This window comes from Papio anubis, chromosome 20, assembly GCF_008728515.1.
Source record: "Papio anubis isolate 15944 chromosome 20, Panubis1.0, whole genome shotgun sequence".
In the NCBI taxonomy this organism is placed as follows: domain Eukaryota; kingdom Metazoa; phylum Chordata; class Mammalia; order Primates; family Cercopithecidae; genus Papio; species Papio anubis.
Genome location: NC_044995.1, coordinates 34,622,625 through 34,638,072, shown reverse-complemented (window position 1 = coordinate 34,638,072; position 15,448 = coordinate 34,622,625). Strand labels below are relative to the sequence as shown.

The 15,448-nt window shown below is 53.2% G+C and overlaps 1 protein-coding gene across 1 annotated transcript; it reads left to right on the top strand.

Moving 5' to 3' along the window:
- The first annotated feature begins 3,487 nt into the window (after positions 1–3,487).
- On the top strand, positions 3,488–12,445 carry PGLS (6-phosphogluconolactonase). The gene is made up of 5 exons (XM_003915141.4): positions 3,488–4,304; positions 8,582–8,689; positions 9,695–9,796; positions 10,112–10,252; positions 12,098–12,445. The coding sequence occupies exons 1-5, from the start codon at positions 3,903–3,905 to the stop codon at positions 12,233–12,235; spliced, it is 891 nt and encodes a 296-aa protein (XP_003915190.2). The 5' UTR covers positions 3,488–3,902; the 3' UTR covers positions 12,236–12,445.
- The last annotated feature ends 3,003 nt before the right edge of the window (positions 12,446–15,448 follow it).

The window sequence follows — 15,448 nt, the reverse complement described above, 5'->3', positions numbered from 1 at the left end:
CCGAGGGGAGGCACCTCCCTGCAGGGTGTGGGCCTCACAGGCCTGCGCTGGCCTGTGTGGTTGCAGGGGAGGGATGGCCAATCTGCCTGTGAGTTCCTGCAGGTGTTGCAGGATGGCTCCGATCACGGTGTGTCCTGGCACCTGTGGCTGCCCTGGGAGTGTCCTTCCGTGTACAGGCCAGCTGCTGTGAGAGCTCTGGGTGAAAGTCGCTAGGCCTGCTGGGGTGGCCATCTGAGCTGGGATTCGAACCCAGGACTCCAAGCTCAGGAGTCTATATAGTATTCCTCCCAATCCCTAGGGGATATGTTCCAAGACCCCAAATCGATGCCTGAAACTGACCATAATACTGAGCCCTAAATATGTTTCGTTTCTTTTCTTTCTTCCTTTCTTTCCTTTTCTTCTCTTTTTCTTTCCCTTCCTCCCTCCCTCCTTTCCTCTTTTCTTTCCTTCATCCTTTCCTCCCTTTCTAATTTTAATTTAATTAATTAATTTATTTTTGAGACGGAGTCCTGCTGTCTCCCAGGCTGGAGTGCAGTGGCACGATCTCGGCTCACTGCAAGCTCCGCCTCCTGGGTTCACGCCATTCTCCTGTCTCAGCCTCCCGAGTAGCTGGGACTACAGGCGCCCGGTTAATTTTTTGTATTTTTAGTAGAGACAGGGTTTCACCGTGTTAGCCAAGATGAGTCTTGATCTCCTGACCTCGTGATCCGCCCGCCTCGGCCTCCCAAAGTGCTGGAATTACAGGCGTCAGCCACCGCGCCCGGCCTAATTTATTTATTTATTTATTTATTTATTTATTTATTTTAAGACGGAGTCTCGCTCTGTCACCCAGGCTGGAGTGCAGTGGCCGGATCTCAGCTCACTGCAAGCTCCGCCTCCCGGGTTTACGCCATTCTCCTGCCTCAGCCTCCCGAGTAGCTGGGACTACAGGCGCCCGCCACCTCGCCCGGCTAAGTTTTTGTATTTTTAGTAGAGACGGGGTTTCACTGTGTTAGCCAGGATGGTCTCGATCTCCTGACCTCGTGATCCGCCCGTCTCGGCCTCCCAAAGTGCTGGGATTACAGGCTTGAGCCACCGCGCCCGGCCTAATTTATTTATTTTTAAGACAAGGTCTTATTCTGTTGCCCAGACCGGAGTACAGTGGCATGATCATGGCTCACTGCAGCCTTGACCTCCCACACTCAATCAATCATCCATCAGCCTCCTGCATGGCTGGGACTACAGATGTGCACCATCACGCCCAGCTAATTTTTTGATTTGTCTGCAGAGATGAGGTCCCACTGTATTGCCCAGAGTGGTCTATAACTCCTGGGCTCAAGCCATCCTCCTGCCTTGGCCTCCCAAAGTGCTGGGATAACAGGTGTGAGTCACCGTGCCCAATTTATACTGGTTTTTGGATCTCATAACCAGGAGGCTACTAAGTGACAAATGAGTGGGCGTGGAGGGATTGGTGTCTCCAGCATGGATCTGCTGGACAAAGGGGTGATTCATGACCCTGGGCGCGACAGAGAGGGACGGAGCAAGGCAGTCCAAGATTTCATCATGCTCCTCAGAACAGCACGCAATTTAAAACTTATGAATTGCTTATTTCTGGAATTTTCCATGTAATATGTTTGAACTGTGGAAACCTCAGAAAGAAACTTTGACTAAGCGGGGACTACTGTACTCTCAACTGACTCACCTCTACTGTCCCCCTCCCCGTGTCATAATGTTGGCCTCCTGTTTGTTGTCTCTATCTCGGGACAGGAGGTGACAGAGCTTTTGCTGGGAGAGGGTGCTGAGTGGGTGACCCTTGCGTGCAGGTGAGCAAGTGCTTTTTTTTTTTTTTTTTTTTTGAGATGGAGTCTCACTCTGTCACCTAGGCTGGAGTGCAGTGGTGCAATCTGACTCACTGCAGCCTCCGCCTCCCAGGTTCAAGCCATTCTCCTGCCTCAGCCTCCCGAGTAGCTGGGATTGCAGGCACGCGCCGCTACGCTGGGCTACTTTTTTGTATTTTTAATAGAGACGGTGTTTCTCCATGTTGGTCAGGCTGGTCTTGAACTCCCGACCTCAGGTGATCCGCCCACCTCAGCCTCCCAAAGTGCTGGAATTACAGGTGTCAGCCACCACACCCAGCCCTCCTTTCTTTTTGAATAGTCCTGGCACAGTTGCCAAAGATGAGTTGACCATATATGTATGGGTTTATTTCTGCATCAGTTCCAATCATTTATTTGTCATCCTTATGCCAATACCACACTGTTCTGATTACTGTACCTTTTTATTAAGTTTGAAATGAGAAAGTATGAGTCCTCCTATTCAAAATTGTTTTGGCTATTTGGGGGCCATTTGCAATTTATTATGGATTTTAGGATCAATTTGTCAATTTCAACAAAAACACTGTAAATTTGAAAGGGATTACATTGCATCTGTAGACCAATTTGTGGAGTACTGCCATCTTAACAATATTATGCTTTCCAATCCATGAACGTGGAAGTCTTACCATTTATTTAGATCATCTTTAATATTTTTTTCAGCAAAGTTTTAGTTATTTTGCTTGTTCTGAGACAGGGTCTCACTCTATTGCCCAGGCTGGAGTGGAGTGGCAGGAACACAGCTCACTGCAGCCTTAGCCTCCTGGGCTCAAGTGATCCTCCCACCACAGCCTCCCAAGTAGCTGGGACCACAGGCAGCTGCCACCAGGTCCAGCCTTGGCTTCCCAAAGTGCTGGGATTACAGGTGTGAGCCACCAAGCCCAGCTACAGCTCTCAATGAACAAGGTCTTGTACTTCTTTCATTAAATTTATTCCTGCTTTATTCTTTATGATGCTATGGTAAATGGAATCGTTTTCTTAATTTGCTACTGATTTTAAAATCCACTACCTGTGTGAGCTGAACTGTGCTTACACACCTCACTGAAATGTCCCACTCTCAGAAGTGGCCCTGCCTCCCCGGGTCCACCAGGCCTTCTTCCCCTTCCAGCCCTCTGTCCAGGCAAGAACTCGATTGGAGGCCTTTCTGGGCACTCAGAGGTACACAACAGCACACTAGGAGGGTTAGCTGAAGAAATTCAATAGGCATGGCCAGGCGCGGTAGCTCTTGCCTGAATGCTACTACTTTGGGAGGCCGAGGCGGGAAGATCGCTTGAACCCAGGAGTTCAAGACCAGCCTAGACCATATATATATGGAGCCCGTCCCCCCGGAAAAAGTTAAAACAAACAAACAAAAAAATTCAACAAGCATATTTTCATCCCGTACTTTTTTCTGAGATGGAGTCTTGCTCTGTTGCCCAAGCTGGAGTGCAGTGGCATGATCTCGGCTCACTGCAACCTCCGCCTCCCGGGTTCAAGCGATTCTCCTGCCTCAGCCTCCCGAGTAGCTGGGATTACAGGCACGCGCCACTACGCCCGGCTAATTTTTTAAATTTTTAGTAGAGACGGGATTTCACCATGTTGGCCAGGCTGGTCTGGAACTCCCGACCTCGGGTGATCCGCCCACTTCGGCCTCCCAAAGGGCTGGGATTACAAGCATGAGCCACTGCGCTCGGCCTCATACCCTACTTTGTGCCAAGCACAGTTCAGGAAGCTTACAAGGCATTTAGTGAAAAAAACAATATCCCTAAGTTTATGGGGCTTATATTTTAATTAACGGGGGTGGACAACAACTAGCAACAAGATAAATATGTTTAAAGGTGCAGGAATTTTAAAACTCGTCAAAATATGCCCTCCTCCAGAAAATCCCTGCCACCTCTAAAGGACATCCTCTTCTTGAGCTCCCCTCTCTGGCACTCCCTGATACCGCAAGATTGAGCATTCGCGCACTGGCTTCCCGAACTCACTTCGACTCAGCCACAGCAGAGAAAGATTCAATGGGTAGGGCCGGACCGACCACCCGACACTCGCGGTGCTTCACTTGCCTCATTGCGCATGTACCAAAGGCAATCGCCCAAAGTACTCGAAGCCGAGCGGCGGGGCCGGCCCTTGCGCAGGCGTACTAGCGGCCGTCGGGAGCGCTTCCGCCTCCCCGCCGCCGCCCTCGCCATGGCCGCGCCGGCCCCGGGCCTCATCTCGGTGTTCTCGAGCCCCCAGGAGCTGGGTGCGTCGCTAGCGCAGCTGGTGGCCCAGCGCGCAGCATGCTGCCTGGCGGGGGCCCGCGCCCGTTTCGCGCTCGGCCTGTCGGGCGGGAGCCTCGTCTCGATGCTAGCCCGCGAGTTGCCCGCCGCCGTCGCCCCTGCCGGGCCAGTCAGCCTAGCGCGCTGGACGCTGGGCTTCTGCGACGAGCGCCTCGTGCCCTTCGATCACGCCGAGAGCACGTACGGCCTCTACCGGGTGAGAGCTACGGGGGCCGCCGGGGGTCACGCCGAGAGGGCCACAGCTACCACCTACACCCCAGCTACGGAGGCCGCCGGGGGCCATGCCGAGAGGGCCGCGCCCACTGCCTGCACCTCGGTTACGGGGGCCGTTGGGAGTCACGCCGAGAGGGCCGAGCCCACTGCCTGCACCTCGACTACGTGGGCCGCTGGGGGTCATGCCAAGAAGGCCGCGCCCACCGCTTGCACTTCGGCTACGGGGCTCCTGGGGGGTCATGCCGGGAGGGCCACGCCCACTGCCTGCACCTCGGCTACGGGGGCCGCTGGGGGTCTTGCCGACTGGGCTCGCCGTCCGCCTGAACCCCGCCTACAGTGGGTCCCGCAGGATCTCACTGCGCCCTCTGCATTTATCTGGGCAGGGCTAGAAATGGTCTACTTGTAGTCCGTCTTCATGCTTCATCCGGTGGCCAGGCAGAAGGAACGGCACGGGCAAGGGCCTGGAAGGGAATCCGAGTGGCCCATGTCAATAGGATGCCCATAACTCAGCCCCGTAGCGGACGGGGGCACGAGGAATGGGGTGTAGAGCCTGAGTCTCAGGGTCGTGATCTCTAACCCCGGCGAGTCCTCGAGGATCCCTGGGCAGCTTTGCCGCTCTGATGGCTCTGCTTCTAGGCTCTTTATCTTTGGAATTGAGCCTAAGGATTCTATAGAATCAGAGGAACGCGCTCTTTTTATAGACAGGGAAACTGAGGCTTGGAGGAGCCTTGGTCTGGCCAAGGGAAGAGTGGGAGGGGCGGGCTCAAAGACCAGGAACCTCAAGTCACCTGAGCCTGGCAGCGTCAAGGGACACCCCATGCTGGGTGTGTCGTCTTCTCTTTGCATAGAATCTTGAGCTGATGATGGCTTTGTGGGTTTTTTATTAAGAGAAAAGGCTTACTGAATGCTTTATATGCATCAATTCATGAATCCGTGCCACAGCCTATGAGATGTTACACCCATTTCACAGATGGAGAAACTGAGGCCAGAAGAGGAGAGCTTACCTGCCCAAGGCATCTAGTGACCAGAGGGGCAGCCAGGGTGTGACCCTGCCTCATCTGACTTCGTAGTTGGGGACACATTTAACTTCCGCTTTCCTGTGTGTGTTTTCCAAGAGCATCATTAAAAAGCGGGTTTTGCCCGGGCATGGTGGCTCACACCTGTAATCCCAGCACTTTGGGAGGCTGAGGTGGGTGGATCACCTGAGGTCAGGATTTCGAGACCAGCCTGGCCAACGTGGCAAAACCCCGTCTCTACTAAAAAAAAAATACAAAAATTGGCTGGGCGCGTTGGCTCATGCTTGTAATCCCAGCACTTTGGGAGGCTGAGGCAGGCAGATCACAAGGTCAGGAGTTTGAGACCAACGTGACCAATATGGTGAAACCTGTCTCTACTAAAAATACAAAAATTAGCCAGGCGTGGTGGTGCGTGCCTGTAATCCCAGCTGCTCGGGAGACTGAGGCAGGAGAATCGCTTGAACCCGGGAGGTGGAGATTGCAGTGTGTGGAGATCATGCCATTACACTCCAACCTGGGCAACAGAGCGAGACTTTGTCTTAAAGGAAAAAAAAAGCGGGTTTTTGGCCGGGTGTGGTGGCTCGTGCCTGTAATCCCAGCACTTTGGGAGGCCGAGGAGGGCGGATCTCCTGAGGTCAGGTGTTGGAGACCAGCCTAGCCAACATGGTGAGACCCCATCTCTACTAAAAATACAAAAGTTAGCTGGGTGTGGTGGCGCGCGCCTGTAATCCCAGCTACGGGGGAGGCTGAGGCAGGAGAATCGCTTGAATGTAGGAGCAGTGAGCTGAGATCGTGCCACTGCACTCCAGCCTGGGTGACAGTTGAGACTGTGTCTCTAAATAAATAAATAAATAATTGTGAAATGCTGCAGAGTGCTAGTGAATAGGGAGTGAGCATTCGTCAAGGGCTATGGGGTGGGAGGTCCTGAGAAGGTGCCATTTGAGCTGAGAGCTGGAGCACGTGCAGGAGCTGGCCGTGGTCAAGCTGCGGCAAGAGGGCTCAGCCAAGGCCAAGGCCGTGTGATGGGAACAAATCTGGAGCCAGGACTTGCTCCTTCTGCCAGTTCTCTGTGAGGGGAATTGTATTGGTTCCCTAGGGCTACATAACAAATGACCACAAACTGAGCGGCTTAAAACCACAGGAATTTATTCTCTCACCGTTCTAGAGGCCAGAAGTCTGAAATCAAGGTGTTGATGGGGTCATGCCCCATCTGAAAGCTCTTTGGGAGGATCCTTCATTTTCTCCTCCATCTTCTGGGGGCTCTGGGCGTTCCTTGTCTTGGGGTCACATCATTCCAGTTCCTGCCTCTGTCTGCACACGGCCTTCTCGGATTCTGTGTGTCTTCTCGTCTTATATAAGGATGCCAGTCATTGGATTTAGGACCTACACTAATCCACTATGATTTGTTCTTAACTAATTACATCTGGAAAGACCCTGTTTCCTTTCCCTCCCTTCCTCCCTCCCTCCCTCCCTTCCTTCTCTCCATCCCTCCTTCCTTCCTTCCTTCCTTCCTATACTTTCTTTTCTTTTCCTTTCCTTTTCTTTCTTTTTTAGAGATAGGATCTTGCTGTGTTGCCCAGGCTAGAGTGCAGAGGCACGATCATGGCTTACTGCAGCTTTCAACTCCTGGGCTCTATCAATCCTCCTGCCTCAGCCTCCTCATTAGCTGTGACCACAGGTGTACACCACTAGGCCCAGCTATGGTTTTTTTTTTTTTTTTTTTGGGTCGGTGTTTCGCCCTTGTTGCCCAGGCTGGAGTGCAATGGCGCGATCTCAGCTCACCGCAACCTCTGCCTCCCGGGTTCAAGTGATTCTCCTGCTTCAGCCTCCCACGTAGCTGGGATTGCAGGCATTCACCACCACGCCCAGCTAATTTTGTATTTTTAGTAGATTTTGTATTTAAGGTTTTTTGTATTTAGGGTTTCTCCATGTTAGTCAGGCTGGTCTCCAACTCCTGACCTCAGGTGATCCGCCCACCTCGGCCTCCCAAAATGCTGGGATTACAGGCATGAGCCACCGTGTGAGGCTGCTAATTTTTAAAGTAAATATGAAGTCTCACAATTAAGTGCTGCCCAGGCTGGTCTCAAACTCCTGGGCTCAACCAATTGTCCCACCTCAGCCTCCCAAAGTGCTGGGATTACAGCCGTGAGCCACCATGCCTGGCCATTTTCTGGTGTTTATAAGCCTCAAGTTTATGGTGTCTATGCATAGACTAACACAGGGAACTTGGACCAAGCAGAGCGATCTTTCCAACTATGGATACGATTGTGTCCCTCCCCAGTTCACACACCCTCCTTGGCTCCCCAGTGCCCTCAGTGTGGAGCTCATACTCCTCAGCATTCAAGGCAGTCAGCCCCTGCGTTTACTTTGTGGCTTACCTTAGCATTGCCTCAGCTCACTGAGCTAGACTCTGCACAACAGTGAGGCACCGAGACATGGAAGCCGTCTCAGAGCAGATCAGGACCCCCCAGGCGCATCTCAGCGGGATAGGGCTGCAGCTTTCTCCTTGCAGGAGGCCTGACTCCAAGTGCTTTTGAGTTAAATCTGCTGCCAACTCCTCCACCATTCACAGGCCAGGGCATCTACTGTGCGTTGGCCACAAGTGCTGGGCCTGGGCAAACCTGGCCCCCACTCCCTATAGTGGGGCAGGTGCAGGCGGGGGTGGCTGCTCGGAGGAGGTGGCCTGAGGGATGTATAGGAGTTTCCCAGGCAGCGTCAGGAGGGAGGGTGGGAATGAAGAAGGTCACCCTTCTCCATGGAGGGCGGTGAGGGGCTGAGTTTTATCCCAAGGGCCGTGGGACCCTGGAGGCTTTGAAACAGGACAATGGGCTGGCTAGACACGTGCAGGCTGTGGCCGGGAAACCCCCCAAATACAACGGAATTGAAAGACTCCTGTTGGAATGCTGGCCGCCGCAGGAACCACCATGATCTCGATTCGCCCAGGAGAGCTGCCCTCCTGTCCAGCCCCCCAAGAGCAGCAGGGCTCCCTCTTGCCCTTGAACCTCCTGTGCCCTGAGAGGCGGCATCACCCAGGGCTTAGGATCCTGGCTTCCAGCCTTCCAGAGGTGACTCACCAACCAAAGTGTCACTCACCAACCGAAGGACCTTGCACAAATGCGCCAGCCTCCCCATGCCTCAGTCTCCCCATCTGTAAATGAGTGTTACGACAGTAATGTCATAGCCTCCCTGGAGGATCCAGGTGGTCACGTTACTGTTGGTGACACTGTCCCTCTGTTGGCTGCAGACGCATCTTCTCTCCAGATTGCCGATCCCAGAAAGCCAGGTGATCACCATTAACCCCGAGCTGCCTGTGGAGGAGGCGGCTGAGGACTACGCCAAGAAGCTGAGACAGGTGAGCCCCAAGGAGCAGCTGCAAGGGAGTCACATCCACGAAGTGGCCACACCCCGGGCAACAGAGCGGCCTTCTGATTGTCACCAGCAGGAACTGCCCCAGGGATAACTGGCAGATCCCTTTGAGGAATCCCCTCTTCAAGGCCACAGCCCTGCCCTGGGAAGCCTGAAGGCCACCCAGCCTCTGTTGCCCAGGTAACAGGCCTGGGTCCTCACATCTTGGTGAAATATGATGGGTGTGGCTTTGATCACAGGCTAGGTTGAGCACAGTTTCCTGCGTTACAGCTACTCGTATTTCATTCATTCTTTCTTTTTTTTTTTTTTGAGACGGAGTATCGCTTTGTCGCCCAGGCTGGAGTGCAGTGGCGCGATCTTGGCTCACTGCAAGCTCCACCTCCTGGGTTTATGCTATTCTCCTGCCTCAGCCTCCTGAGTAGCTGGGACTACAGACGCCCGCCACCGCACCTGGCTAATTTTTTATATTTTTTAGTAGAGACGGGGTTTCACCATGTTAGCCAGGATGGTCTCGATCTCCGGACCTCATGATCCACCCATCTCGGCCTCCCAAAGTGCTGGGATTACAGGCGTGAGCCACCGTGCCCGGCCTTTTTTTATTCTTTTGAGATGGAGTCTCACTCTGCCACCTAGGCTGGAGTGCAGTGATGCAGTTTCGGCTCACTGCAACCTTTGCCTCCCGAGCTCAAGTAATTCTCCTGCCTCAACCTCCCAAGTATCTGGGACTACAGGCGCCTGCCATCATGCCCGGCTAATTTTTGTATTTTTAGTAGAGACAGGGTTTCACTATGTTGGCTAAGCTGGTCTTGAACTCCTGACCTCGTGATCCGCCCACCTCGGCCTCCCAAATTGCCAAGATTTCAGGCATGAGCCACCACACCCAGCCACAGCTACTTGTATTTTTTTATCTGACAATGGTCTCTGTGTCCTCTGAGTCTCCCCTGCCCCTGCCACCTACAACCTCTCAAGACTGTCTTCTCCCCACGCCCAGGCATTCCAAGGGGACTCCATCCCAGTTTTCGACCTGCTAATCCTGGGGGTGGGCCCTGATGGCCACACCTGCTCACTCTTCCCAGACCACCCCCTCCTGCAGGTGAGCACTCCAATGCGGGGTTCTGCCCTAGTCCTGAGTCCAGTCCCTAACATCTGGGACTTCCAGAGGGAGGGCCACCTGCGGGGTGGGGTGTCTAGAGCCAGGGTTCAAGTCAGCCTCCACCAGCGTACCTCTGCTGGGCTCAACCCTTCCAGGTCTCAGTTCAGCCCCTTAAAACAAGGACCTTAAACTACCCACCATGGGATTGTTAGGATGGGATGGGATGGTGGCTGGACCAGGCCTGGTGTATGTAAGTGTCCAAGAAGCTGAAGTGACATTATCCTTCTGCCTCCATCCCTGGGCTTCCTCCCCAAGGAGCGGGAGAAGATTGTGGCTCCCATCAGTGACTCCCCGAAGCCACCGCCACAGCGTGTGACCCTCACGCTACCTGTCCTGAATGCAGCACGAACTGTCATCTTTGTGGCAACCGGAGAAGGCAAGGCGACTGTTCTGAAGGTAACGGCAGAGGGTTCTAGTCCTGGGAAGTTCATGGGCATGTGGGCCCCAGGGACAGATAATGGCCCCAGACATTATTGTGCTGAAGCATCAGATCTGAAGAAAACTCAGTCATTCTTGGGTTGAAAGGGAACTTGAAATTGCAATTAGAAAAAAAGGAAAAAATAAAAAAGGAAATTACATTAAAGGCTAGTTAGGTATTAACCGCTATGAAATGAACTTGATGAGATGAGGCCAAAGCTGCACTCAGAGGTAAATTAATAGCATTCAAATGCATTTTTAAAAAATTATTAAGTAGCAAACCATCGAAATAAATTAAGTGCTTTCCTGTAGAATTAGAAAAAGGACAATAATAGGCTGGGTGCGGTGGCTCATACCTATAAGCCCAGCATTTGAGAGGCCAAGGCGGGTGGATCACCTGAGGTCAGGAGTTCCAGACCAGCCTGGCCAACCTGGTGAAACCCCATCTCTGCTAAAAAAACAAAAATTAGCTGGGCATGGTGGTGGGCGCCTGTAATCCCAGCTACTCAGGAAGCTGAGGCAAGAGAATCACTTGAACCTGGGAGGCGGAGGTTGCAGTGAACTGAGATCACACTACTGCACTCCAGCCTGGGTGACAGAGTGAGACTCCATCTCAAAAAAAGAAAAAAGAAAAACTAGAAAAAGGACAATAATATAAATCTACAAAAGTCAGTGGCAGGACTAAGTGGAATTAAAATCAGAAATTAATGAGTTAGTTAATATATTTTAAACTTTAATGGTAAGTAGATCTAAAAGATAGACAAGCTCCTGACAAGGCTAATCAAGAGAAAAGAAAGTCACGTGGTGTTATAAATAAAAAGGCACAGCCGGGCATGGTGGCTCACACCTGTTATCCCAGCACTTTGGGAAGCCTAGGCGGGTGGATCACCTGAGGTCAGGAGTTCTAGATCAGCCTGGCCAACATGGTGAAACCATCTCTATTAAAAATACAAAAATTAGCCGGGTGTGGTGGCAGGCGCCTATAATCCCAGCAACTTGGGGGGCCGAGGCAGGAGAATCGCTTGAACCCAGGAGGCGGAGGTGGCAGTGAGCCGAGATCGTGCCATTGCACTCCAGCCTGGGGAACAAGATTGAGACTTTGTCTCAAAAAAGAAAAAAAGTTAGCTGGGCGTGGTGGCACTTGCCTGTAATCCCAGCTACTCGGGAGGCTGAGGCAGAAGAATCACTTGAACGTGGGAGGCGGAGGTTGCAGTGAGTCAAGATCGCATCACTGCACTCCAGCCTGGGCGACAGAGCGAGACTCCATCTCAAAAAAATAAATTAATTAATTAAAATAGTTATAGTGGGGCCGGGTGCGGTGGCTCAAGCCTGTAATCTCAGCACTTTGGGAGGCTGAGACGGGCGGATCACGAGGTCAGGAGGTCGAGACCAGCCTGGCTAACACGGTGAAACCCCATCTCTACTAAAAAAATACAAAAAAAAATTAGCCGGGCGAGGTGGCGGGCGCCTGTAGTCCCAGGTACTCGGGAGGCTGAGGCAGGAGAATGGCGTGAACCCGGGAGGCGGAGCTTGCAGTGAGCTGAGATCCGGCCACTGCACTCCAGCCTGGGCGACAGAGCCAGACTCCGTCTCAAAAAAAATAAATAAATAAAATAAATAAAATAAAATAAAATAAAAGAGTTATAGTGGATAGAAAGGAAGGGACTCTGTCCCTGCTGTTTGGCACTAGGACAGCTGAGCTGGGCATCGTCACATTTCGAGGATACAAGAGTCTTATTTATCCTTGGCAAAGGAGCCAGGAGAGTGCTGAGGGGCGGCGCCTGGGGTGCAGGCAGGGCTTTACTCTTCTGTCCTCTTCTGCAGCGCATTTTGGAGGACCAGGAGGAAAACCCGGTGCCTGCCGCCCTGGTCCAGCCCCACACCGGGAAACTGTGCTGGTTCTTGGACGAGGCAGCTGCCCGACTCCTGACCGTACCCTTTGAGAAGCATTCCACTTTGTAGCTGGCCAGAGGGACGCTGCAGCTGGGACCAGGCACACGGCCCCAGGGGCTGGGCCCCTGCTGGCCACCACGCTCTCGGTTCTCCTTTCGAAAAGCTGGTGGTGGTGCTGCTGCTGGAAGCCAACAGCGTCCAGCCACCAGCCCTGCCTGGGGCTCAACACACAGGCTGTGGCTCTGGGCATCCGGATATTAAAAGGAACGTTGCTGGAAATCTGCACTGTCTCGTGGTCTTTGATGGCAGCAGGCCTGAGGGTGCCCTGGCCCAGGTTCTGATCCACAGACCTCATCCGTGGGGAGGAGGGTGGAGCCTGCTGCCCTGGGGCATAGCCGCCATGGATGAATTTCCTAAGACAACAGGCTGGGCGAGGTGGCTCACACCTGTCATCCCAGCACTTTGGGAGAATGAGGTGGACAGATCACTTGAGGTCAGGTGTTTGAGACCAGCCTGGCCAACATGGTGAAATCTCGTCTCTACTAAAAATACAAAAATTAGCTAGGTGTGGTGGTGTGCACCTGTAGTCCCAGCTACTTGGGAGGCTGAGGCACAACAATCGCATAAACCGGGGAGGTAGAGGTTGCAGTGAGCTGAGATCGTGCCACTGCACTCCACTCTGGGTGACAGAGCAAGACTCTGTCTCAAAAAAAAAAAAAAAAAAAAAAGGCTGGACATGGTGGTTCACTCCACGCAGCACTTTGGGAGGCCGAGGCGGGCAGATCACCCGAGGTCAGGAGTTTGAGACCAGCCTGATCAATATGGCAAAACCCCGTCTCTACTGAAAATACAAAAATTAGCTGGGTGTGGTGGCATGCGCCTGTAATCCCAGCTACTTGGGTAGCTGAGACAGGAGAATTGCTTGAACCCGGGAGGCGGAGGTTGCAGTGAGCCAAGATTGCGCCACTGCACTCCAGCCTGGGCAACAAGAGTGAAACTCCGTCTTAAAAAAAAAAAAAAAGCACATACACAAATGTATTCTCTCTTATTCTCTCTTAGCTGTAGAGATCAAAAATCCAAGGTCAAGGTGGTGGAAGGGCTGATTCCCTCTGGAGGCTCTGAGGCAGAGCCCATCCCAGGCCCCTCCTGTCCTTGGCATTCCTTAGCTTGTGGCCGTGTCACTCCAGTCTCTTGTCTTTACTTGGACTTCTTTCTCTTGCGTGTTCTCTCCTCCTGTTTATTTATTTTTTTGAGACAGGGTCTCTGTGTGTCACCCAGGCTGGAGTGCAGTAGTGCAATCACAGCTCACTGCAGCCTCCGTCTCCTGGGCTAAAGCGATCCTCTCACCTCAGCCTCCCAAGGAGCTGGTGCTACAGATGCGCACCACCACGCCTGGCTACTTGTACAAATTTTTTTGTAGAGACAGGGTCTTGGTACGTTGCCCAGGTTGGTCGTGAATCCCTGAGATCAAGCGATCCTCCAGCCTCAGCCTGCCAAAGTGTTAGGATTACAGGCATAAGCCATTGTGCCCAGCCCTCTTTTCTTAAAAGGACACCTCTCATTGGATTTAGGATTGCTCAAGATACCAAATGAGTATTCCAAATAAGTTCCAAATAAATGCTTATTTGGAATAAGCGTTCCGAATAAGGTCACATGCTGAGTTTCCTGGGTCAGGATGTAGACCTGTCCTGTGGGGGACATAAGTCAACCCTCTGCTGAGCTCCAACTGCACTGACAGGGCCACGCACTGGATTCAGCCACGCTGCAGACCTGCTCAGAGCCTTGAAAGCACCAGAGAGTCTAGTGTCCCTGTGCTGGGCTCCTGCACATTTTCCCAGAGTGCATCTGCTCATGGCCCACGCTTCAGCTTTCTCGGGGCCCCAGGGATGACAGTGTGGGAGGCTGGTGGGTGCATGGGGGCTGCCCAGCCATGCGCAGGCTTCTGCTGGGGGATCCAGAGGAGGCACCCGGCTTAGCAGGAGGTGGGAATTGAAACCTACGCAGAGGCGGCTGTGCGGGGTGAGAGTGGAGCCGAAACCACAGAAAGTGAAGTTTCCTTCAACATCTTGTCCCGGCGGGCCACTCAGATGTGAGAGTGAGGAAGTGGGACGGGGCCTGACCGGAAGGAGGTTGGTAAACAGCAAAGAGAGCTGAGTGTAAGCTCAGCTGTGGGCCTGGGTGAGGGCAGGTGGCCGTGGCCCCCAGAGCTGCGGACACAGGGCTGAGAAGCGAAGGGAAATTGAGCAACCAGCGCAGGGACCCCACATGGACAGTTCTGCCTGGAGCTGTCACCATCTCCTACTCTTCCCAAGAGTGACAACTCTTCCTGCTCCGTTTTGCCTTCGGAGTGAAATCCACCCATCCCACAAGGCTCCACGTGGCCCCTTTCACTTCCCCCTCTCCCCAGCAACATCAGCCCCTCACTCAGTCTCCCTGCAGCGCACCCACTTCCTGCTGTTCCTGGAGCTCGCTGAGCACATTCCCACCCCAGGGCCTTTGCCTGTGCTGAGCCCGCTGCCTGATAGCTCCTTTCCTGCAGCTTTTTGCATGGCTTGGACCCTCGCTTTCTTTTTTTTTTTTTTTTTTTTTTAGGCGGGGGTCTCCCTGTGCTTCCCAGGCTGGAGTGCAGTGGCGCGATCTCGGCTCACTGCAAGCTCCGCCCCCCGGGTTCACGCCATTCTCCCGCCTCAGCCTCCCAAGTAGCTGGGACTACAGGCGCCCGCTACCGCGCCCGGCTAGTTTTTTGTATTTTTAGTAGAGACGGGGTTTCACCATGTTAGCCAGGATAGTCTCGATCTCCTGACCTTGTGATCCACCCGCCTCGGCCTCCCAAAGTGCTGGGATTACAGGCTTGAGCCACCGCACCCAGGCAACCCTCGCTTTCTTTTTGGGGGGGACACGGTCTTGCTGTATCATCCAGGCTGGAGTGCAGTGGTGTGATCTCAGCTCACTGCAACCTCCACCTCATGGATTCACACGATTCTCCTGCCTCAGCCTCCCAAGTAGTTGGTTCTACAGGCACCCGCCACCACTCCCGGCTAATTTTGGTATTTTTAGTAGAAACATCAAGTTTCACCGTACTGGCCAGGCTGCTCTCGAACTCCTGACCTCAAGGGATCCACTTGCCTCAACCTCCCAAAGTGCTGGGATTACAGGCATGAACCACAGAGCCCGACTCCTTGCTTCCTTTCATTTAGGTCTTTGGTAACATCACCTCCGTGACCCCTCCATGCCCATCCTGTATCCCCTCCTGTTGCATTTTTCTTCCTTGCCCGTCTCATA

Bases quoted from the DNA above. Each gene is read 5' to 3' on its own strand.
- PGLS (XM_003915141.4), top strand. From the start codon at position 3,903: ATGTACCAAAGGCAATCGCCCAAAGTACTCGAAGCCGAGCGGCGGGGC. The intron at 4,305-8,581 runs GTGAGAGCTACG...TGTTGGCTGCAG, and splicing joins GCACGTACGGCCTCTACCGG to ACGCATCTTCTCTCCAGATT. The intron at 10,253-12,097 runs GTAACGGCAGAG...CCTCTTCTGCAG, and splicing joins GCAAGGCGACTGTTCTGAAG to CGCATTTTGGAGGACCAGGA.